Source organism: Elaeis guineensis, chromosome 1, assembly GCF_000442705.2.
Source record: "Elaeis guineensis isolate ETL-2024a chromosome 1, EG11, whole genome shotgun sequence".
Taxonomy (NCBI): domain Eukaryota; kingdom Viridiplantae; phylum Streptophyta; class Magnoliopsida; order Arecales; family Arecaceae; genus Elaeis; species Elaeis guineensis.
This window is the reverse complement of record NC_025993.2, coordinates 108,653,647-108,679,103: the sequence shown is the minus strand read 5'-3', so window position 1 is coordinate 108,679,103 and position 25,457 is coordinate 108,653,647. Positions and strand designations below refer to the sequence as shown.

General features: G+C 37.1%; 1 protein-coding gene across 2 annotated transcripts; it reads left to right on the top strand.

Annotated features, from left to right (window-relative positions):
* Positions 1–648: 648 nt before the first annotated feature.
* On the top strand, positions 649–24,811 carry LOC105038424 (ABC transporter D family member 1). Of its 2 annotated transcripts, none has more exons than XR_002164042.3 (27): positions 649–806; positions 2,345–2,499; positions 3,627–3,803; positions 6,746–7,031; positions 9,406–9,630; positions 11,893–12,090; positions 12,306–12,760; positions 13,344–13,482; positions 13,575–13,653; positions 15,362–15,600; positions 15,740–16,044; positions 16,128–16,239; positions 16,317–16,475; positions 16,784–16,883; positions 16,963–17,071; positions 18,335–18,425; positions 19,506–19,630; positions 19,749–19,898; positions 20,018–20,090; positions 20,849–21,029; positions 21,111–21,269; positions 21,915–22,076; positions 22,163–22,360; positions 23,722–23,876; positions 23,993–24,068; positions 24,141–24,219; positions 24,306–24,365. XR_002164042.3 is itself a non-coding variant. In XM_010914235.3 (27 exons), the coding sequence occupies exons 3-27, from the start codon at positions 3,742–3,744 to the stop codon at positions 24,390–24,392; spliced, it is 3,981 nt and encodes a 1,326-aa protein (XP_010912537.1). In that variant the 5' UTR covers positions 649–806; positions 2,345–2,499; positions 3,627–3,741; the 3' UTR covers positions 24,393–24,811. The 2 variants fall into 2 exon arrangements, 1 of the variants encoding a protein (XP_010912537.1); XM_010914235.3 differs by having other exon boundaries at positions 23,993–24,045; positions 24,306–24,811.
* The last annotated feature ends 646 nt before the right edge of the window (positions 24,812–25,457 follow it).

Here is a 25,457-nt window from a genome sequence, read left to right as displayed (position 1 = left end):
CCGTCGGTTTATTGTTTAAAAAAAAAAAATATCAATCCGAATCTCTACGGTGAGTCTCTGATGCACGAAGAAAAAACTCGCTCATTAAAAATTGCATGGAAAAAATAAGGCCCAGGGACCAAAGAAGCGGTGAGCATCGGTATTCTGGAAACCGGAACCGCGATTCCCTCGGGCTAGACCTAAACGGATAAGAAATTATTGTCTGGGCGTGGTCCAGATAGATCAGTCAAATCCCACGGTAGATAACACACCACATTAACCTTTGTATATCACGAATTCCCGATTGCGCGTTATCCACGGTGCACGTGCACCAAGATTTGCGCTGGTCTACTTGGGCGGGTCCAGGCAATAATTTCTCCAAACGGATATACTCTTAAAAAAAATGCGACTCCTGTCTCGTGCCGCTTGCGCGCGGCTACCGTCCGCTTACCCGTTTTGTGCTCCCCGTGGGTCCTCCCGATAAGCTGCAACTCGTTCACTGTGCCCCATAACTTCGCCACGTGGCGTTCAACCAAAAGAACTCCCCCTCGAAACACCGTGAATCAGCTTTCGTGACGTCACGGTCTCACGATAGCTAAATCCATCGGCCGGAGTACCATACCCATTGCCAAAAATATATATAAATGGTCCGAGCTCACAAGTCGGACCGGTGCCCTGTTTCCTTCTCTCTTCCCCATTCATTCTTCTTCCCCCTTCTCTCTTCTCTTTGGCTGGCCTCTGGGAACCCTAAGGAGGTCTTCCAGCGTATCGGCCTCGCCTTCTTGCAGCCTTTCTGGGAGGCGTCGATCGTCAACTGTGGTGTCTCAGTAAGATTAACATTTCTTTTCTTGGATTTTTTTTCGTTGCCACTTTCTGTGGCGTGGATTTCCTTTACTTTTTTGCTGTTTTGGGGTTTGATTGTCAGAATTTTGGATCGTTTATCGCTTGAAAGAAAGTTGGTTTTTGGATTCCAATTAGGTGAATCATTATTGATTTCTTTGGAAGAGAACGAGGTTGTTAGTTTTTGATGAAGAGGGGTTGATTGGGATTGAATGGGGATTTGAGGTATCAGCTAGTATGGGGATGTTTTCCTGGTTTTGTAGTGAGAGTAATCCTTTATTCATGGTGGGCAACCTAGAAGTCTTTCACAGCATCAACACACCGTAATAGTTGTAAGTCTTCATCTCTTGGCGAGTTCGGATAAATTTGGAGAAAGATCAGACAGTTACCAGCTATTGACAACTGATAGTGGCTCTACTATCTCTGCGCACTTTCTATCCTTTATTCATGGTGTTTAGGTCTTCTGAACTCTTCGTCTTTTGCCGTGCTTGGTTACAGGACTTCTGCTCTGTTCTCCTCTCACTCAAAACATCTGTAATCCTCCTCTGCATTCTTTTATTTGGCTTGTACATGCTTCTTATTTTTTTTCAATAAATGTTGGGTGGCTGTTCTCAGCCTTCCCCACCATCAAAAAAAAAAAGTATTACTATCGTGTGGTGCAAGCCCGTCTTGTTGCCTAGTTTGTTGATAAAGCAAAGGATCGGATCAGAATCTCAGAGTTAAAGAGCAGAGGGAGGAGAGAGACCCTTTCATCTTCTTGTTTGCCTATAAAAGAAATATGACCGTTTTGTGGGAGTAATCCAACTTAAAAAATAGTAGATTTGATGCAGCCCATCTTGTCCTGTCTAGTGCCGAACTGTTGCTAAAAGTTGTCATCCGTAAGTTCAACGATTCCACTCTCTCAACGGTTTAAACATGCCTATGCGTCTCATGACAGCTGTCCTCTAAACTTCCTCTACTTCGCATATTTCTATCTCTACTTATTGCCAATTATCTTGCATCTATCTCAGGAACCAAACTACCTCTACTTTGCTTATTTCTAGCTCTTCTTGTTGCCAATTATCTTGCATCTATCTCAGGAACCTAACTACCACCTTATTCATGCTTATGTTTAATTTCATTGGCCATAATTCTGTTCGATTCTTGAAAGATGGTCTTGTTACTGTGGTATAAAAACTAGTTCTAGATGTCAAGACTTCCTAGTAAGTTCAGGTATTATAACTGAATTTCTGGTTGCAATACGATATGGTTAGCATTCTTTTAGTCTTGGGTAAGTTTGACAGACACGGTCATGGACATTGGAAGCTGTGGTTTATGATTATTCAAGTGGCAATGGTTCAACTTAAGAGTTTTATGGCATCCTTCATTGGTTTGATAACACCTCAAATATTTCATTTTGTTATATGTGCTTCATGCTTTGTTTGCCTGGCAACTCTTTCATTTTTGCCTTTTTTTCTTCTTATATTTTTCTGCATTTCCATGATTTTCTTTTGTCACCATTACAGATTCTCAATCATCTGCGCAGGTTTCTTCTAGTGAGATACACAACTGATGTGGAATAACCTAAAAAATGCAAATGACAAACAATTGTATGAATACGACAAAAAATGATGCAGGGACACATGCTATGGTGGATCAGAGATCTATTTGCAGCAATATTCAATTTTTAAGCTGGCCCAGGTATTGGTATCCCTGCCAAGTTGGTATTGCTTTAGAAAAATTGATCAGTCTAAGATATTTCTAGAGCTCTCATGTGTTTGCTCTCTGTGTTAATTTTATTTAATTTGTATCTGCTTTACATTAAAATTGCTAGGATCTGTAGAAGAATTAGGAAGAAAGAGTGGCTAGAGGGCACTTGTATTAGCTTTTTTGATTTTTTTTAATAAATTTCAAAACTCAATCATATCCAATCTTTACGTTGATTTTCAGTAACATAAATAGTCCATTGAAAAAAAAATGATATACATTATTCATCTTGGAGATTGCATTGCGGAGCTAGGAATGGCCATAATGAATTATTTGGAAGAATTGCCTTGTGCAATTGCCAACCCTCATGAATAACTTGGTAAATGGGAGTATTTAAGCTTGTAGCTGTGATGGCATGAAGCTTTAAATGAAAACCAATAAGTAATATTGTAGTACATCTTAAGTAATTTCTGCTTCTGACTAGATGCGCTAAGTATGAAGATTGATACATCAAATCAATTTGGCTGGCACAGATCTATGCAGAATCAGGGTTATACACTTTTTCTCGCCATTTTTTTTTCTTAAAAAACATAAGCAAAACGCAGTATGTAACTACGAAGCATGTGTCTTAGGAAATATATGTAGCCTTAAGCAAGAAGCACCTATTTACTTTGAGCAAGATTTCCTTTTCTTTTCCATCTCAATTTAGCTCTCCTGAGTCTGGAACATTTGGGAGACGACAAAAAATCAGCACAAAAATTATCACTATCAAAAGTATGCACTATTTTTCATGCCCCTTTTTCGAAAATTGTGCTTCCTTGGCCAAACTAAATGAACCAGTTAATGAGCATAATCACTCCTACATATGTAGGAATCTTTGTTTCAAATTTGTTGTATGTAATGACTGATTGTAAAAGTGTCTCATTCATTTTATGCTATCTTTAGGATTGATACAAAAAGATGGCTTATAATCTGGACACTGGCAATGATGCTTTTGTTATTTTCCGTTTTATCACCGTATCATTTAATGCTCTTCATGACACTTTTTTCATTGTTTAGGTGCACTTTACTGACATAGAAAAACTTGACATTGATTTCTTTTTCTCTTTCTGCTGAGACAGGGTCAAACATTGGGCAGCCACAGCAGTGTTTCTTCCTTCTTACATTCAGCCTGTGTCCTCTGGAAGTGAATTTTTTGACTGATTGATAAATTATTTGGAGAAATTATTTTTAAACATGCCGTCTCTGCAATTATTGCTGTTAACTGACCATGGGCGCAGCCTTTTGGCTTGTAGGAGGTTTGTGGATCTATTGACTATTCTACTTGCATTTGTGCAATACCCTGAGTTTGGCTCTTTAAGAATGCTTCATTGCCTCATTCTCACCTCAGTAAATATGACTATACTTAAGCTAACCCCCCAACCCTCACACACACATTAAAAAAGAAAGGAAGAAGGGAAGGAAGGAAGAAAGAAAGAAAACAACCACAGTAGCAGCAGCAACAAGTACTTGTAATTTATAACTTTTCTTAAAATGTTCCTTTTTGTTAAGAAGAGAGTGACTAAATCATGCAGTGATGAAAAAGGCATCCAAGTGCATGAGGCTCCTGCCATTGCAGGAACTGGGGAGGGTCAGGTGTACATAGCTTGACCATTATGTGTTGAAAGGCTGTTTTAATGTTTTGAAGCCCATGACAACTAAGTCATAATGGAGCAACCTTACTGTTTTGTCAAGGCCTGCACTTAGATTATGCTGTGATGGACTTCCATAAATATATTGTCTTAAACAAGAACTACAATAACTGTCCAAGAAAAAGAGAATACAATAATGTTAAAACAGGATGTTTATTCAAAATAGACAATAGATTTATGAACTTTATTCAAGCTTCTCTTGACTAGCAATATTTCTCTGGATTCTTTAACACTGACTGCATTGAGAACTATAAGAAGAATAAAACATCTTTAGGTTTCCATGGTTTCCATATAACTTATAAAATTGACATTTATGCAAATGCTGAAAGCTGGGGAGAATGTCTTCATTGGCTTAGAGTGTGCTAATGAGTTGCAAGTATGCTGGCATGAAAACTTAGGGGCTGAAAATTGCTTAGATATGACGGACTTATGGATTGTTCAGGGTCTTCCAACCAACTTTTGGTGGAATTATTCATGAGCTTGGACTGGGTTTGTACTTTGTTCATTGGAGAAAATGCCATAGAAGTATCAAAGGATGCCAAAAGAGCCGCAATAAAGTGAGGTTAACTGACAAACTGGCTCGCCATGCGAACAAGATTTGTAATGTATGGATGAAATACTTTCTCCACAACATTTAATAAACAAAGGGATGAAGGTTAATATCTATCAGCATCACTATATAACCTGTCAAAGCATTAGAATTTAGATAATTATGTACACTTCTCAGATCAGGTGTACTATAGTAACAATAAATTATAAAGTATCCTTGGCAAGAGATGTTAATCAAGATAAAACCAAGATAAAACCTATACTAGCATTGATTAGTCCCCTTATATATATTATCAAGATAAAGTTGCTCCACAAAATTGGAGTGCATAGAGCTATGTCAGCTCGTAATGAGACTAATGTCAGCAAAGACTAAACTGAAGATCAAAAATAGGCATAGGGACCTGATTATTTACATGATATAGGCGAGCAGGGCTATGTGGGTGTAGTCTTAAACCAGAATGAGGGCATCTATTTAAGTCCTAACCAGACACTTGACATGTGCAATCCAAGTTTAAGTTTCTAATGACCTTTATCATGCTCAGCAGTTCTGCATTACGAGTATTAGTTAATTCATATAGATAATTACATTCATATAAATAATATATAGATAATTACATTCATATAAATAATAAAAACATTGTCTGTTATTGTGTCAGGAAGGAGGAAGGTGATTTTGTTATGACACTTATGTTAGCAATTCTGAATGGAAAATTTTCTTTATTTTGTATTTCATGGGAAAATGTGGACACTATTTGAGAAAAAAATACAATAATTTATATCCCTATGCTTTTTTTTTTCCTTTTCTTGAGCACCCCAACCGACTAGTATCTTGCATACTGGGATCAATGAGTGGACCATTTATCTTAGTGATATGAAGTCTGAGGTTTTTCCTGAAGTGGGTGAATAAATTATTATTTTTCATGCTTTATACACACATTGTTCTAATCGCACACAATTAGAAAATTTTTTAGAACTTATCTCCATTGTGTTTAAGATTATGGATTATTGGATATGTGAAGCAAGAGAGGACATGTCATTTTAAGAGCTGGGCTTGTTGGGATTGGAGGGGGAATTTTTGAGCATGCGACTTCCTTTTTTCTTTTTTCTGTTTATTTGATTGCATTAACAATTAGACTTCTTAAAATTATGTGCCAAGTGTGGATTTTGAGGGGCCAAACCTATAAACTAGTAGAAGAGAGTATTAGGAGGGCCATAGCCGACCCTATCTTCTACTTGGCTCTGCCCATGGTGACCTATGTTGTTAACTTTGCATCAGGGATTATATTATTTTGTCCTTTGTGATAGCACACTCTAGTGTTTTGAACTATTCGATACTTCAGCGCTAGAAGGTCATATGAGAAAAACCAAAATGTTTATAAGAAAAAAATGGTTAAAATGTGACAGCTGTCTTATTTACATGCCTTTGAACTGATAACCGAAGAGGACCACATTGGTTAAATTTATAAATTAATGGAATGCATACTCAGAAGAAGGTATGACAATGTTAGCGAAGATTGTTGGCCTGTGTTGTGCTGGAGAGTTAGAACTGTAACAACCTCTAAACAAGCTTAAAAGGAAGCAGTGAGAAACAATTTGAATAAACTTGTATCCAATTCCTTTTCCTTTTTATTTGCTACATGACACGCTCTCTGCACATAGCTGACGTCTGGAGTGTCAATAACATTTATTTACATTTTTTTTTTGTTGAATCAGCAGACCTTTTTACATGTATTAAAAATTTGTCCCTATAATTTTGACCTTCGAATCTTCTTTTAGCATTTGAATCTTCTATAGGCCTTTTATCCTTTCCATTTCATTATTTATTATGAAACCTGTTTTGCTATAAATGGCATCATTATCATGTACTTAAAATTCAAATAATAAGATTGTATATTTTTTTTGGTAGTACTCAATGTCTATTGTCACAAAGAACAATGAAACACATGTCCTCTATGTCCTCAGTGTTATTTGGGCATCTAAAGTTTTATGCTATCAAACAGGAGAACAGTTGCATTAGTCTCAGGTGTTCTAGTGGCTGGTGGAACTCTTGCATATATGCAGTCACGATGGCATAGCAGCTCCCTCAGACAAGAATCTTCTTCTAACATCTGTACATCTGGTAAGAATAAGGAGAGCTCGAGCCAGAATGGTGCAGTTGATAAGTCAATTAGGACATCAAGGCAAAATAAAAGGGGATTAAGATCTCTCCATGTTCTAGCTGCAATCTTGCTCTCACAGATGGGCCCAATGGGAATGCGCAATCTTATGGCATTAGTAGCCACGGTGGTGAGCTTTTTTGTTTTCACATTTTTGGACTGTAGACGTCATGCCATTTAATTCTTGGAAGGCTATGTCGAACATATATTTTGTAGCATGTGATTAATCACTACAATGATCACATGCCAGTTACAATGATAACAGTTATTTCATGCTAGTCACAATAGTGATAGCCATCACATGGCAGTACTTTGGATCACTGTTGATATCAAGTGGCATTTGACTTGTTCTTTGTTGGACCTTTATTAATTTCGATATTCTTCCTCCTTGGTGCTTTTCCATTCTTCCATGGCTTTATTAGTGTCTATATTTTTGTTTGTACTTTTTCATGATCTAGTAGTCTTTGGTCTTTGTGAAGCCAATTGCTGGATATGATCCACATATCCTTAACTCTGATTGTTCAGGCTCCTTGGCTCTATCTCTTTCTTAATGGTAAATAAATGTTTATCAGAGATAAAAAATCTCAATGGAAGTGTAATTGCTGTCACGTGAAGAACTAACAAGTCCAAGGCTTAGTAAAATCTAAGCAACAGATAGACACCTAGTCTGTGAAGGTGCGCCCCAGAGTTTCACTGTTGAACTAGGCTGACAGGCACTCTTCTTAGCAAGATGGCTCACTTAAAATTTAACATCGCAATCGTCATGTTAAACTGCAGAGTTATTTGCTGCAGAAATTTCCTAATTTCTACATGTAATCTGCAAGTCATCTAAGATCCCCATATTATAGAGTGGATAAGTTGAAGATAGCATAGCCTATAGCAATGGCAAAATAATGCTGGACCAAAAAGACCAGATGAGTAGTCCATGATTCTGATGAAATACTACAAATTTTTATCCATCCTCAAGCCCATATATTTGTCTTTCTCTGATAATGACAAGTTGATTGGTCTCATTCAACTATGGTGCAGAACAAACCCAGAATCATTAGATATCTACAGCCTCTACTTGTCTGCAGGGTAGTAAAGAATCAGAGATGGCAGAATGTCAGATTCTTGTTGATGCATCCTGCTTGTCATCTTGTCCACTCAATAAAGAAGCGGCATTGGCAAGAGTTTATTGTCTTCCACAAGTTGCTCATTGTATTGATGATTGATTGATGTTGAACTATGTCATATAAGGGAATGCACATTGTTATCAAATGTGAACCCAATGGACAGGTGTATATTCTCATTCACTTTTGGACCAGTTGTGCTCCTTCACTAACTTGGAAGCTTCTATAGTGACTTTGGAAAGAATGGCCATAAGTGGCAGCCACTAACGTTGATTATGCCCTTTTGAGATCTATGCTGGATGTGAAGTGTTATGGCTTGGTAAGAATGCCTTTGTTTTAGGTATATTCCGGCATTATTCTGTAAGATGGTAAAAGCTAGCATCTCCCAGTAAAAAAATTCTCTTAATCACATCCAACCTTCATTTCTTCCATGGCTTCAACATCTGTCAATTCATTATGCTCCTATGATGCTTGTACTAGTTATAATTTTCTGCCACCTAATTATATCAGCGACATTGTTTGAATTCTTAAGTTTCTATCCACCTGCAAGTTTAGGATTGATGTCCTCATTCAAAATCTGCACTAAATTGAAGCTGCAAATCTTTGGAACTTTGTAGAAAACTACCAAGCTCTAGTCATATAGGAGAAGAGGTCCCACATTTATGAACCCTAGAATCCTAATGTTTTAGGTTTTTGTTATCTTTAAAACTAAGATATGCGTTCTTCTTTCTCATCCTGGCTTAGTTGTATAGAAAGATCGATATTTGGTAAACTCCGCATTATGGTATTCCGTACCGGTCCGAACCGATCGGTACACCCTATACCGTACTGATGGGGAACCAGTTCGGTTCAGACCGATTTTTTGAAAAATGGCCTAAATCGAACCGAATCGGTCAGTTCGGTATAGTATCGGTCCGAACCGCTCGATATCGGACGGTTTGGTCTGGCTCAGTATGGTACCGATTTGGCTTGGTTTTCTTTCTTTGTTTTTTTTGGATGTTGGGTGGGATTTTTGTGATTTTTTTTTTTATTGTTGGTATGGTCTAGTACGGTACGGTACCATATCGTATCGGACAGCAACCGGCATGGATTTCGATACCGAGTCCGCGAACCTTGCTCCACATGCTTGTGCTCTCAAAAGAAGAAGAAGATCCACATGCAGGATTTTTCTGTTATTATTCGTATTTTGGAATATTGTGGTTACAGTACATGTATTTGGTTCAGCTTCAGCTGTTTGATGTTTGGTGCAATCCACCTTTACTCAAATTTGCTTGCATATATCCAGTACATCAGTGTGCTCCTAGATGGAATCAAATTTTTTTCCTATTGCTATTACTATATTGACTTATTGCCCGATCTGTGGGAGAATGTTAAAATCAAACTTTATTGCAGGTGTTGAGAACTGCCTTGAGCAATCGATTGGCAAAAGTTCAAGGATTCTTGTTTCGAGCTGCTTTTCTTCAGCGTGTACCAACCTTTTTGCGCCTGATTGCTGAAAATATTCTCTTATGTTTTCTCCAGTCTACCTTGTTTTCTACTTCAAAGTACTTGACAGGGGCCTTAAGTTTACGGTTGAGGAAAATACTAACAGAGCTCATACATGCTGATTATTTTGAGGTGACTATGGTTTTGTGGATTAATCTGGCTCTTAGAACACATGATTTCTTTCTTTTGATATCTTATATTTTCATGTAATGCATTGCCTTTGACAGACTTATGAATTCCCATCTTAAATATGCACATATTAAGTATGCAGGGGAAATAAACTTGGGAGTAATGGGTAAGAGGCTACTTTTATCATGGTAATTATATGCCATGGTCCATGGGCAGGTTTGATGGCCAGTAGAAGAGCAATTCTAGAAGAAATGACAAAGATAGCCAGTTCAAGGAAAGTGTATGGTGGACATGATTTGATTATTAAGGTTTCCTCTGGAAGCATCAGGAATCGTATGAATTAAAATTTAAAATATTCTTAATGTTTCTGTAAATATTTAAAAAAGATAAGTTATTAAAAGGGGGTTCAAGGAGTGGAAGGGACAATAAGATGAACCCTTTCAAACAGTATAAACTATAAAGCTTGTTGTTGCTAGTGGTTATGGTTATGCGATCCTTAGACCAGGTCCAGGAGAAGCGACCTCGGACATTAATATGTGCAGATGGTGTATGCTAGAGGACTATAAGCAGCATTATGAAAGAAATAGTGGTATATCATCGAACATGAGCCTAAAAATCATGCTGGCTACTACTTATATATGAATAAAAAATTTAAGCTGAATAACAGCCTAAATATTTGGGTTATTTAATATGATAAGAAGTAATGAAGTAGCAAGAAATTCCTCAGTGCATTCAGAAAGGGAAAAGGACATGATATTGCCAAGAACAGTAAGAAAGAAGCTCGGATTTGAAAAGTGTGGCATGATTACTGGGTGATAAGACCTTGAAATATATCATCTTATCATTAAACCCACTTTGAGAAAGAAATCTCAATTGCATCATCCATAAATGTCTCATGGAAGATATATGGTATTTTCAGCCATGCCGAGGTATACATCTTGGTTCCACTAGTTGTTATATTTGCTTATTTTGAGAGAATTTGCTGAGTGATGTAAGCCCAATTGGAATTGGAGATCATATGTAATTTCACAGCAAAGGGATAGATTCAGATCTGAATTCCACACACAGATTGGAGCCTGGTTTTTGATTGTTGGTATGAAATGGCTTCAAATCTGATTACAGATCTGATTATCAATCAGATATCTGCTGTTTAACTGCAGGTTAGCATAAAAGATAGTGGAAACAGAATTATCAAGGTTGGAAATAGGAGTGAAAAGAAGAATAGAAGATGTAGGGGAGAAAGAAGAAGGTTTCAGGCCACCATTACATAGATAAATCAACCTTTGTTTTTCCTAGTAGCATACATAGCGCTTTATAAGAACCTCAGCCAACCGCCGGTCCCCATTTTGAAAAGAAATAAATAACTCCTAACAACCTTCTAAACATAGGCAAACTTGACTCCCATTAAGCTTCCTAACCAAGTAAATGAGAGTGAATACTGACTAAAACACCCCAAATCAACTCATGTTACTGTTCACGATAGTGTAGTATAAGTTGTGCCTATGAACGATATCCTACAATTTATCAACCAACTAGAATGGAAAATAATGACTAAAAATAAAGTTCCAGCAAGTGGAAACTTTAGAAATTTGTTTGCATCAATCACTTCCACTTTGTGTTGGCTCACCCTCAAGCTTGATTGCTTTGGCTTAGTTGACTTCCACCAGGATACGGCCCTAATATTTCAGCACCTTTGCTCATCCTTCATGAAAGTTATGATTGCTTCAAATTCATTGGTGGTGCTTTAGGCTTCATAGAATGCATAACCAGCTGCTTACTATTGTCTAGGAAGGAGTAAATGTTATGGTATGTGTCATGCTTGACCTTCCTATCAAACAACCAAGGATGTCCCAGAAGGATATGGGCTGCAGACATGAGAACTGCATCACATAAGACTTCTTCAATGTAATCATGCCTAATGAAAATCCAAGCAGATATTGATGCTTCATGACAAGTTGATCATAGTCATTCAGCCATGAACTGATAGGAGTTATGCCTTTCGCTCCATTTTCAGATTCAACTTCTTCACAAGTTCAGAAGAAACAACATTTCTGTGCTACCACTATCCATGATAAGTCCATATAAATATGATAATAATACAGAGTTTGCTTTCTAACTGACCCTTTTTGTCTTTTGCATAATTATCCCTTAATTATTTATCTTTTATAAATGATTGAGATGCATATTTGTCTGTGGTTCTTTCATCAAACTGTCTTTTTATGTATTTCCAAACATTTCCCCATATGATCCATTTCTGATATGCAGAATATGGTATACTACAAAATCTCTCATGTTGATGACCGAGTTACCAACCCAGAGCAACGAATTGCCAGCGATATACCAAAATTCTGTTCAGAACTGAGTGACCTTATATGGGATGATCTCACATCAGTTACTGATGGTCTAATATATACGTGGCGCCTCTGTTCCTATGCAAGTCCAAAATATGTGCTCTGGATACTGGTAAAATTTCTACATCTTCTTTATATCAAATAAATTGGCTTTCTTCACAAGTCTCTTGTAACTTGTTGGTCTTCATTTTCTTTCTCATAGGTAGTTCTATCCCTCTAAGATATGCTGAAAGCTTATATGCATCTCTTCAAATATCATAAGACCATAATTAATTATGTGTTATCTACTAAGTAGCTTAACAGTACTAATTAGTTGTTGATTCTCAGGCATATGTATTAGGGGCAGGATCTATGATTAGAAACTTCTCGCCTGCATTTGGGAAACTGATGTCCAAGGAGCAGCAATTGGAAGGGGATTATAGGCAGCTTCACTCACGGTTGAGGACCCATGCTGAAAGTGTTGCATTTTATGGGGGAGAGAACAGAGAAGCATCCCATATTAGACAACAGTTCAAGACTCTTGTTAAGCATTTGAATCTTGTTCTTCATGACAATTGGTGGTTTGGAATGACTCAAGATTTTCTCTTAAAATACCTTGGTGCTACAGTAGGAGTTGTCCTGATTATTGAACCCTTTTTCGCCGGCAATCTTCGACCTGATGCCTCAACATTGGGAAGAGCAGATATGTTGAGCAAACTTCGTTATCATACCAGTGTGATAATTTCACTATTTCAATCCTTTGGGACTCTCTCTATCAGTTCTCGGCGGTTGAATCGTCTCAGGTTATTGCTCAATCCACTAATCTAAATCTGGACTCTGGAGACAGGATGATGCCACTTTTCATGAATGTTGCTTATCTATATAGTAATAAAACATTTCAAATAATTTTTCCTTCCAGGAAACATTTATCTTGTTGGTGGCTGAAGGTTCTCTAAGAATTAAGATAGCAATCTCAATGGGCTCACTTTATAACTCTGCTTATTACATATATGCTTTACATTTAGAGACAAGTGTAGTGACTAGTCAGTTCTGTAATACCCAAAATGTGATCTTCAAGTTTTGATTTATGTTTATGCTTATTTTAGTTTGTAATCTTCATTTCTTCGGTAATATGCATCTTGCTTTTAATAATGTGGTTTTTGTATTGTCATACACATCATTATTTGTAAACATGTCATAGTTTTTATGCTGTCCATATATTTTCTGTTGAAGAGTTGATGTAGCTTGTCGTAGTTAACAGTTTACTCTATGTCCTTCAAATTCTGGTTTAGAGGTTCGTCAAAGCATAAATTTTGACATGAAACTTTTGAAAACTCCCATGTGCCATTTCATGGAGAATCTTTCCAACTGAGTTTCTTGTGACAGTGGTTATGCGGACCGCATTCACGAGCTGATGGTTGTCTCTAGAGAGCTATCTTCTATTCAGGGCACATCATCAATTCGAAATAGCTCAAGTGAGAATTATATTAGTGAAGCAAGTCATATTGAATTCTCAGATGTCAAGGTAGCTCAAATTTACTGAAACATTACAAACCACTTTCCAATCATGTTTATAATATTTATCTCTTGTCGTTTGGTTAATAACAAATTTTTCAGGTTGTTACACCAAAAGGAAACGTATTGGTGGACAATCTGAATCTTAAGGTTGAATCAGGTTCTAATCTTCTGATCACAGGTATTTTTCTAAATTATATTCTTCTATTACAATGTCCAGGCTTGGCCAATGTCATGAAGATTATTATAATGAATCAGGATACCTACTGTGTTTTTTCCAGACTTTTCTCGCTACTCAGATTCTATACCAGAGTCTAGAAATTAATTTTAAATTTATCACTATTTTGTAACATGAGATTCCAATATCTTTAATTATTTCTTGTGGGTAATTTTTGAGGTTTAGTTTTTAGGTTCTATATGGTTGATGGAGAAACACTTTGTAAAACTGAAGTTTTTCAGAAAATTGATTTTTTCAGCTGTTTGGATGGTGTGGAAAAAGAATATAGAAGTTAGTTGAGGCTAGTTGAAACTTTACTCGGGAAACCTTTTCTTTTTCTTTTTCCTTTTCCTTTCCCAAAGGTTTCTGAACAACCAAACAGACTCAAAATGGATGACATTTGGGATAGCATGCTAGGTGATTCTATATTGGTTGAGAAGCTATAAGATAGGTGGAATGAGAAATATCATCTCCTGATTAGAAGGGTTGCAAAGAAACTTTATGTTTTAATAATTAGGCATGAAGAATGTTACTTTGTTGCTGTCATGTTTTGCACACTGAATTTTCTGCCTAGAGTACAGCTCCATTTATGAAACTAACATTCAAAAGCCCTGTTTTAAGAAGTGTTCACATCAACGAAAGATAGTAGTTTGCTGCTTTTTTCCCAAAGGTGTATTAGTTTTATGGTGTTGCCATATTGCATTTGGTAATTATTATGTCTGCATGTTACTCTATATGTATTTATGGACACTGGGACAGGTTTCCCTTTTTTTCAATGCAGCCTCGCTAAAGGTCTGCCAATCCAACCTGAACCATCTGGTTCAGGATGTACCAACCCAAACCGGTGCGGAACTGGGTGAAATGGCTATTTGGATTGGTAAGCGACCCTAATGGGCCTGAACCGAGAGGATTGGGGTGGGGGAATTTATATTAAAAAACTGGTTGGACCTTAGATCACCCTAAATTGGTTGGACCTCAGATAGTCCAATACTGGTCAGTACTACCTGAAATTTAGTGGGACTGATCCGTTTCACCTGGTTTTGCTCAGTTCTGCCCCTTTTTGGAAATTGAGGACCGGTTTCTCTTGGTTCCTGCCTGGTATGGGGTGTATTTCTCAGTTTGGGATGGTTTGGCTAACCATGATTGAAATTCTCCTATTTCTTGGTAAAACCAATTCGCTCTTTCCCTTACTAACTTAAATTTTTTGTTTTAAAATACAGGATAATTGGTATGCATATTTAAAAGCTAATACCAGATATTGTTGATAACTTGATGTATTGGTTGGATCTCTCAAAACATTCAACTACATGTAAATAACATCTTAAATTTGCTGAACTGTCTGCAACTTTTAACTTGGGAGCATCTAAGTTACCTAATCGTATAGGTAATTAGTCATCACTGTTTCTATTTGAAGTATCCACTATCAGGCACCATTTGCTTGTCTTGCTGGGTCTTCATGGTCAGTTTTGTTCAACTTACTGCAGGCTTTGAACCTTAAACTAGCCCTTCATTACTGCATGTGCCTGTTCTGTAATGATTATTTTCTATAATATGCTTGAGATCTATGCTGTAAGTGACATTTATTTGTATAAATGTCCACCAACACATGCAAATAAATGCAGCCTCTTTTTGGTTATCAAAAGCCTATCCATTTCTCCTATTTTTCATTCAGGTCCAAATGGAAGTGGGAAAAGCTCCCTTTTCCGGGTTCTTGGAGGCCTCTGGCCGCTACTATCTGGTCACATTGTAAAGCCTGGGTTTGGTTCTGATCTCAATAAGGAGATCTTCTATGTCCCACAACGACCATATACGGCTGTTGGAACACTTCGTGACCAATTAATCTATCCTCTTACGGCAGATCAGGAGAGTGAACCACTTACACTTGATGGAATGGTTGAGCTGTTGAAAAATGTAAAATCAATCCAAACTCTTTCCCATCCTCTCAATTTCTCCATCTGTTTTCAATTGTAATTTTTCTGCATAATTCTAATGGTTCCATAAGTCACAAATTGTTAGGCAAAAGTTATCTTAGCCATTGTCCAATTGGCAGGTGGACCTTGAGTACTTGCTGGAACGTTATCCCTTTGACAAGGTAGTTAACTGGGGTGATGAACTATCCCTTGGTGAGCAACAGAGACTGGGAATGGCCAGGTTGTTCTACCATAAGCCTAAGTTTGCCATTCTTGATGAGTGTACAAGTGCTGTCACAACTGATATGGAGGAACGTTTCTGTGCTAAGGTTCGAGCAATGGGGACGTCATGTATTACTATATCTCACCGCCCTGCATTAGTTGCATTTCATGACATAGTTTTGTCCTTGGATGGGGAAGGAGGGTGGAATGTTCAGTACAAGAGGTCATAGCCAATGAATTTTCTTTTTGTTCTATCTAATGACAGATTTTGAACAGTCTGAATCTATATTTTCTTGAGTGATGCAGGGATGGTCCATCATTTTCTAATGAAGCTGGTCCTGCTCTGCTAAAATGTTCTGAATCTGATCGTCAAAATGATGCGCTGGCTGTTCAAAGATCTTTTACTGCCAGCAGAAAGGTTTTGACATATTAGAATTTTTCTTCCAATTTCTGGATTATGTGCAGGGTGATTTGTTCATGCCCTGCATTTGGCAGGATAATACATCACCAAAATCCAAGGGGCATTCTTATTCAACAGAGGTGATAACATCATCTCCTGAAATAGAGTACAATGTTCCGTTGCCTGTGGTTCCACAATTGCAAAGGGCCCGAAGAACATTGCCGCTTAGAATAGCTGCAATGTTTAAAATACTGGTAAGCATCATCTTCCAGAAGTGCCAATTGAATCATTTTTGTTTGGCTTGGTTTAGAATCTGGTAAGGGTATATTTTGTCTTTTCCCCACCTTTTTTGCCTGCATGTCTGCGGGTATGCATGTTTTCTAGAATTGTTATGTTGATTGATCATAATAATTCAGAGAAAACTAAATCAAATGTCAAAAATGCTGCTGAAGCAATTCAATCACCATTACTTTGAACATTGATATTTGAAGGTACATGGGATATATGAGCTAGCATAAATTTGGTATTTATGTGTTCTTTGTTTCGATGGTTTCATTTCCAGGTTCCCACTCTGCTTGATGGACAGGGTTCACAGTTGTTTGCAGTTGCTTTACTTGTTGTGTCTAGAACATGGATTTCGGATCGCATTGCTTCTTTGAATGGTGCGTGAAATTTGATCATAAATGTTACAGAAAACAACTGGTGAACTTTCTCCTTGATTGTATATTTTAACTTTTACAGGGACTAGTGTGAAGTATGTCTTGGAGCAGGACAAAGCAGCCTTTATTAGATTAACTGGTATAAGCATTCTTCAAAGTGCTGCATCCTCTATTGTTGCCCCGTCACTAAGGTATGTATCTCATTTTTTGTTTTGTTGAGATTTGACTTTGCCTGCATGTAGGATTTAAACATCATCTATTTTTCGAAAATCCCAAATTAATCGGTGAATGACCAATCGTATGAGCCCATCTGATGAAATTTTGCTTCTATGGAAAAATTGGTTGTATTTCTATGACAAATTATATATTTTTCCTTGCATGATTATGATGCTTATGAATAAACACTCGCCACCAAGATACATGCATGCGAGAAAATTTGTGCTTAGCCTTTCAGGGGAAAGCCTTAAACTTTGGGCCAAGCCTTTCAGGCTTTTCCTAGTCTTGGATGCCTCACACAGTCAATAAAGTAACAATGGCCTGTAAAACATGCCTATGTTTCAAAGCCTTAATTCATTTGTTGTTAAAAATAAAAAGACGACTTGCTATTGCTTCTTAAAAATTACTTGCTAATATCATAGCATTTCAGAAAGGAAAAGGTACAAGAATCTTCTTAAAAATTATATATATATATATATATATATATATATATATATGTATGTACGTACGTACGAACGAACGAACGAACATGATTTTGCAAGAAATATAGTGCTATTCTGGCCCTATTTTGTTGGCAGTTATGAATTTAGGTATGTTTCCGTATGCCATTTGTCAGTATACCACAACACCAAGAGATTTGATGATAGATAACACTTGAATGCATTTGATGATTTATCTGTAGCGACCTACTGAATGACTAAGTAAATTCAGTTTGATTGATTGAGAGATTGCTAAACAAACAAGTGCTTTTATAAGAGACTGGCTTCAGGCTGTTCATGGTTTTATATATATAATTGTTCATGTCTATTTGTTTCTGTAGTCTAGTGGAATGGCCATGAAATGTCCATAAAGCATGGAGTCCATATTGCTTCCAGCATGCACGTTTCATGCACCAGTCATTTGATTTTTGAATATTCCCTGCGCATGTGACCTTTGCTGTTATATACTGTTTCTAGATTGCTGTACATTTTCACATGGTAAAATATCATTTGTGCATCTAAAATGCTCTCAGTGTTTACTGTTGTGCAACTCTTTGGGGCTAGTTCCAAACTTCCAATACTATAGCAAATGATGATATATATGAGTTTTGGGTTTCAGACTTCTTTTTCTTGTCAACAATGTTTTAGAATCAAAACTTGTTTCACTTCTGATCTGAATTTACCTAGCTTTTCTGAGTAAGGAAGTGTCAAGTACATAATAATTTATCCCTTTGTAAAATATGCTTTTGTGGTTTACAGGTACCTCACAGCCAAGCTTGCCCTTGGATGGCGAATTCGTTTGACTCAACATATACTGAAATATTATTTAAAAAGAAATGCTTTTTACAAGGTAATATTTTCTCCATGAAATTAAGACACAGTAAATATTATTTCAGTCTTGTTGTAACTTAGAGGATGCCTTAGATAACTTAAAGCAGGATTTCCTTTCTCAATAAGGATTGCATGACTTCACAAGACATTTTTTTTTTCTTTTCTGTGGTGGTGGTGGGGAGTGATTAAAGTGTTAATTATGTTATGCAGGAAGGCTAGCCGAGAGAATCTTTAAACAACATAGGATTTAAATATACCAGGAATTGAAATTATAGCCTGCTAAACTTTTTAGTTCAGTGCTGAATTTGGACCTATCTATGATTTTAGTTCCTTCTAAACTTTTTAGTTCAGCATATTTTTAAAAACTTAGGAACTTGTGTCTTTCATGGACAAGGTTGGCCCCTTATCATAAATCTATGAAGGGTCAGTCACTTGAAAGATTTTTCTAGTTGTCATAGAGCAAAATATGTGGGACAAGAAGAACTTGGTTCGGTCACTTGAGAAAACTTGACGGTTAGGTTGTCACTAGATGGATGCTTGTTTACAATGGAGTATTTTTTAGGATTCTCAACAGAAAATAGATATAGATTAAAAATTACAAAAGGGTGTACAGCTTATATCATTTCATAAAATGGAGCCGAGCTTGGTGAGGACTCTCATCATACAAAGTAAAAGAAAAGAAAGGAAAGAAAATCCACCCTGAACAACTGGCCTTATCCTATCTACAAATGAGGAGTCCTACCACCAGGAACTCCTCTAAATGCCTGAACTTCATATGTGACTCTTTCCTTTCAAGTTCCCTCTCTTGTTTTCCTTGATTGTAGTCCAACTAGGAGAACTTTAAGTGACCAGAGAGGAGCATGGGAACTAGACCTTTTCTTCCTTCCCATAAGCCTTCGTGCTGTCTTCTTTGCACTTTAAGTGTTAAGTCATATAAGCATCAGTTATCAACATTAAATTCCATTGAACTGATCATATTATATGATAAGTTATGCTGAACCTTTTTTTCTTTGGACCGCTATTGTTGCTTAATCTTTATGATATGCTGCAATAGCGGTGTTTTCTGAATCTAAGCATAATATAATATTCTGTGTTCCAGGTGTTCCACATGCCAGGTAAAAATATTGATGCAGACCAGCGAATAACACATGATGTGGAAAAGTTAACCCATGATCTCTCAAAATTGGTCACTGGAATGGTAAAACCTTCTGTGGACATTATTTGGTGAGTACTTTCTGGGGTTACATGCGCTATGCAACTTTTGTCGGGCTTCTAAGATTAGGTCATTGTGAAGCCTTTGTATAAATGTTGACATGTCTATGATGTTGCTTAAACGCTGAAGGTTCACTTGGAGAATGAAACTCTTAACCGGGCAAAGAGGAGTTGGTATATTGTACCTTTACATGTTACTAGGCTTGGGCTTCTTGAGAAGTGTCACCCCGGATTTTGGTGATCTGGCAAGTAGGGAACAACAGCTTGAGGGAGCATTTAGGTAACCATCATTGCTTCCTTGCTCCATGCATGTTGTTGTTTTTTCTGTTTTGTTCCCTGCCCATGTTTGTTCCTATTTATATTCATAGTTTACTTCCCGTGCTTTATTCATTTTGCTAGGTTTATGCACTCAAGACTCCGTACACATGCTGAATCCATTGCTTTCTTTGGTGGTGGTTCTCGGGAAAAAGCCGTAAGTTTCTTGTAAATGCCATGTCAGACCACTTATATCAAGATACTAATGTTTTCAGTGGTGGCATTTTTTCTAATTATCGTACCATATTTATTTGTTTTACCTAATATCATTTTTTCAAGCTTACAATAACATAAGACACCTCCATTTAATTAGGCATGCCAAGCGTATAATTTTCTTAGGGAAGCTCCTGTATGCTCAACAAATTGGCAGAAAGAACCTTCCAGGACTGCTCTGCTGGGTTGGCCTGGGTTCGCACTGTGATCTTTTTTGTCTTTATATACATCTGTGTGTTTGTGACAGTAGTTATAATTGTTCAAGAGCTCGATATTAAAAAATTATATCTGTTTGTCCAATTTGATCTTCGTGAGGCCTCTGCTGTCATGTTGAGATTAGCCTGAATGAATATCTTGTACGTTAGAACATTTCTAAAATCTCAGTTTAATGTGTATGCGTATAGCCAAGTGGAAAGTATTTCCACACATTTTAGAGGCATTTTATCTACCTAATCCCACGAGTTGAAACAAAATTAGGTGCAGTTTTTGGTATTTGAGCCATTTGACTATCACTACCAGTCCATATTCTCTGGATTTGCCTTGTCAAGGATATATGATAAATTGAACAACCAGTCTTCACTTAGTTGCCTAATTTTAAGTATTTTGACATTGTACTTCTCCTACATTCTGTCATAGAATATATTTGATGCAGAAAAGTTTTGCCACTCTTGATCCTTTAAACATGTTTTCTACCTTAAACAGATGATTGATTCAAGATTTAGGGACATGCTTCATCACTCGAAGACCCTATTGAGAAAAAAATGGCTGTATGGTGTCTTAGATGACTTTGTCACGAAACAACTTCCTCACAATGTGACATGGGGACTTAGTTTGTTATATGCTATGGAGCATAAAGGAGACCGTGCTTTGACTTCTACACAAGGTTGAACAAATTATGATGGTCATGTCAATGTATTCATTAATTATAGGTCATTGGATATTTAAAGTAATATAATTCTTTCAGGGGAGCTGGCACATGCATTGCGCTTCCTAGCGTCTGTAGTGTCACAAAGCTTTCTGGCATTTGGGGACGTACTTGAGTTGCATAAAAAATTCCTTGAACTTTCTGGTGGTATAAACCGGATCTTTGAGCTGGAGGAGCTTCTTGATGCTGCCCAGAGCGGTAAGTCTCTTTTTGATCATCATATCAGTATGTATTTCCCCTTCTCACCCTTATTCCAAAACTTTCTTTTATAAAGAATGTCTTCCAAGTTGCAGTTGATAGTTTTCTAATGTCATGTTGTTCTTTTTCTTCTTCAGTTTTCCCTTGCCAACATAGCCATGTAGGTGCTAAATGAGTAGGAGGGTGTCGACATTTGAGTTTTACATGCTTAATTTTGCAAGGAATTGTATTATTCTGTTAGACATACTGTTTCATTGAATGTATTGAATGTAGGTACAGGATTCTTTGCATGTGGTGTCTTTGGGATGATATCAGCAACTGTATAGCAAAATCAAATGGAATCCTACTTTTAGTACATAATTTTTCATGAATTCTAACCGTACATATATAACGTATGCGTATATTATTCTGCTTCTTCTTTCAATTTTTCATTTCAGTTTTTTAATTGCTTAGTGTGTTGATGACTTGCTTTATTGAATTCATCATTAAAATACCTTCTGCAGATGTTGAGATGTGCAATTTTCCTTTGTATTTATTTACGGAAAAAAAAAAAAAATCATGGATGGTGGTGCCGTTAATTTGATTCTTTGTGGTTTTTTATTATGCGATTCCTGATGGAAAATGAATAATCCTCACTCTGTGCAGAGATTTCTCTACCTGATGCTTCCATCTCCTCTGAAGTAAATGACTCACCTGCTCAAGATATTATTTCTTTCTCTAAGGTGGATATTATCACCCCATCACAGAAGCTATTGGCTAGGCAACTAACGTGTGATATTTTACAAGGAAAAAGCCTGCTTGTTACTGGTAAATGGTATAATCGTTTAATTTTGAATCTATCTATCAGGAACTTGATCAATCTTGGTCTTATTGTTTTTTATGATCTGTTGAAGGACCCAACGGGAGTGGGAAGAGTTCTGTATTCAGAGTCCTTCGAGGTTTGTGGCCGATTGTAACTGGAAAACTTGTCAAGTGCTGCCAAGGCATGTTCTATGTTCCCCAGCGACCATATACAAGTCTGGGGACTCTGAGGGATCAAATCATATACCCTCTCTCTCGTGAGGAAGCAGAGATGAGGATGCTCACAATAGGTAAGTCAGCAAAGGCCTATTTTGATAAGTGGTTGATTTAATTGAAGATTTACAGTATAATAAAGGAGTGATTAAGTTTTTGATTGACATGGCCGAAGTTATGTGGGAGTGATTAAAATATGTGTCATTCAGCTGTTTTTATTCTGCATTACTACTGAGGAAAGAGGGGAATTAGGAAATCCTACAGGCCACTTGTGAGTTCTGGTAATGGGCAGGGTGCAGACCTGAAACATGTGCCAACGTAGGATCTAGTATACCAAACCTAGAATATAGCTATGCTTTTGCATGCATAAATGTGCCTGTAATATATTTTTGTATCTGTGCCATCTTTGTGGACTTGTGCAGTCAATATTTCAAGTGGCCACATGCCTAATGCCGTGCTGTTGCTATGTGGGTGTCAAGGATTTAAATGTGGCATAGCTCATGTGCATCTGATGCAGGAAGTTCTCAAGCTTGATTCTCAAACTGAAATTATTTATGTATTACATTCAAAAAGACATTGTTCTGTAGTTTCTCAGTTCAAATCCTACATCACTCTCATGGGAAAGCTTTACCATTAACAGATGGGCCCCAAATTCTCTGACTTTAGATTGCCAATCGTACTTAAATTCCTTTTAGATCTTTGCACATAAGAGAGCCTTTTTGATGAAACCATGCTAATGGACTGCAGCATAAATTCCCATGTCTTCTTTTAACCCCGTTGTATCCATCAGCTGGTTCAACAATTCTGCAATATCTTATTCTAAACAACACTTGATCCAATGAACTAAATATATTGTAATGTGGAACACTGTTGCAGAAAGGATTAGGAGCTGGTGAAAGATATGCCTAAGTTATGCATTTTATTTTATTTTATTTTTAAATTCTAGTATACACAAACCATTTCCAAAGTTTTTGCAGTCAGGAATTTCACAGACACATTAGAAATACATCTCTCAACATGACAGTACTTTTGGATTTGTTTATGTATTTTCCAGAAGCTTCTGAAAGAGTACTCTGGTTAGCAACTTCAAACCACTAGATGACATTGATCAAATGCTAGGGAGGAGAAATGTTCTTACAGATGTATGTTATTGGTCTAGTTTAACATGTATGAATTGCCTATTTATGTTACGCCACTGTACTTGTCAATAATATAAACCCATTGGCGGCTATGTTAGAGTTATATATATTGCATTTGAAAAAATACATAACAATAAATGGCCCCTCTTAAGATAAATACCTGCAGTATTTTTAAAAAAAAAAAAAAATTCATGTGCTGTATAGTGAATATGTTACATGAGAGAGATTAATAATTCCTTTTCTTGTCTTATTTAATATATGTTAGAATACTTCACATTTACAATATCCTTGATGTGTAGGCGGCAAGCCTGATGCTACTAGTCTTCTGGATGCTCACCTGAAGACTATTCTTGAGAACGTTCGATTAGTCTATCTTCTTGAAAGAGAAGGTTGGGATGCTGCTTCAAACTGGGAAGATGTTCTTTCACTAGGGGAACAACAGAGGCTGGGCATGGTTAGTCCAATCGTCAACTTTTACTCTTATAATTGATGAATCATCATCATTTTAGTTGTCTTTTCCAAATACTTGAGTTCATGCAGTTGATTTGTAGCTAATTATATAAATTCCAGGCCCGGTTGTTTTTCCACCAACCAAAATTTGGCATCCTTGATGAGTGCACAAAGTATGCAATCTATTAAGTTCCAGGTGGATGTATTTGTTGAGTGGTTTAAATCATAATTTCCAATCAGGTTTTTATACTCTTTTTACTTGTTACAGTGCCACTAGTGTCGACGTTGAAGAACACCTATACAGACTTGCAAATGAAATGGGTATAACAGTTATTACATCTTCCCAAGTAAGCAAAGATTCATTTTTTAGCTTAGCTTAAATCATCCTTACCTCATTTGTTTGTTTTAACTATTTTGTCTACTTTTCTATTAGCGTCCTGCCCTCATACCATTCCATTCCATGGAGTTGAAACTTGTTGATGGTGAGGGCAAGTGGGAGTTATGTGCGATCAACCAGTGAATTTTGTCAACATATTCTGTTGGCATTTACGCCTATGGAATCAATCAGAATTGCTAGTTACGACAAAGCCAACAGCGCCATGATGCAGCTAGAGATTTAAAGAATACGCCAACACAGGTGAAGCCAGATGTATAAGTAAGTGCAGATTCTACGGTAAGATGGGACTTCTGCACATGTTCGGACCTTTTGTCCTCATGGGAAACTTTTATTCTTTTACGCGAGATTTTTGAGCCAGAAGAAAGGTGGATACTTACTATAGGTATAGATCATAGATGGTAAAAACAAAAAAAAAGGGGCTCAGGCCCCATAGTTTGACCAATAAGAATGGGATATGGTAATAGAACTGTATAGCGAGGAATTTTATTGTACAGTCCAATCCATTAATCTAATACATCTAAAAAGAAAATGACATTATTTCAGATCAACTGAAGGATGTGTCAATATTTGCCTTGCCTAGTTCCGAAGCTCGTGCAGTGCAGAACCAGTGCGTGAAGACTCATATTCTGAGTCCTTTCACTTCCATAACGGTATGGATATGGGGCTTTGAATTATGACGGTTGGTTTTTGCACTTACTTTTTATTCTTTTTGTATAAACACATCAGAGATTACTAGATTTTATTGCATCAGTCGGTGGAGCTCTGGAATAACATCTAACGTCTTTTTTTGCATATGAAGCTCCGGCTGGTATCTCGCTCTATGCTTTTGTTTCCCAAAAATGGTTCTATTTGATTTTGATTGTACTCCTATGGAGAATTTGCTGCCGGCATCTCAGGTATGGCAGCAGTTTTATGGATTCATAGGAGTTGAGGATTTTTATTCAGGAACATGAAGGGATGAGATGCATGGGTGCAAGGAGGGGGTTAGGTCTGGATGAAAATTTGACCCATTAGCATGGCCAACGGCGCTATAAGCTGCTCTAGTCCTTTATTCCCTTGAATTTGTTGTAGGTTACTTTCGTGATATCCTTGTTCCTGCTATGAAGGTGTTTTAACACGTCAGACTGCGTCTCCTGCATCAGCGTGGTTGTTGCATTTCTCTTTACCAAGCATTTGTATGTATTTTGA

Excerpts from the sequence above, each read along its gene's own strand:
- LOC105038424 (XM_010914235.3), top strand. The coding sequence starts at position 3,742 with ATGCCGTCTCTGCAATTATTGCTGTTAACTGACCATGGGCGCAGCCTT. Across the intron at positions 12,761-13,343 it reads CGGCGGTTGAATCGTCTCAG|TGGTTATGCGGACCGCATTC; the intron begins GTTATTGCTCAA and ends TTCTTGTGACAG. Across the intron at positions 13,654-15,361 it reads TTCTAATCTTCTGATCACAG|GTCCAAATGGAAGTGGGAAA; the intron begins GTATTTTTCTAA and ends TTTTTCATTCAG.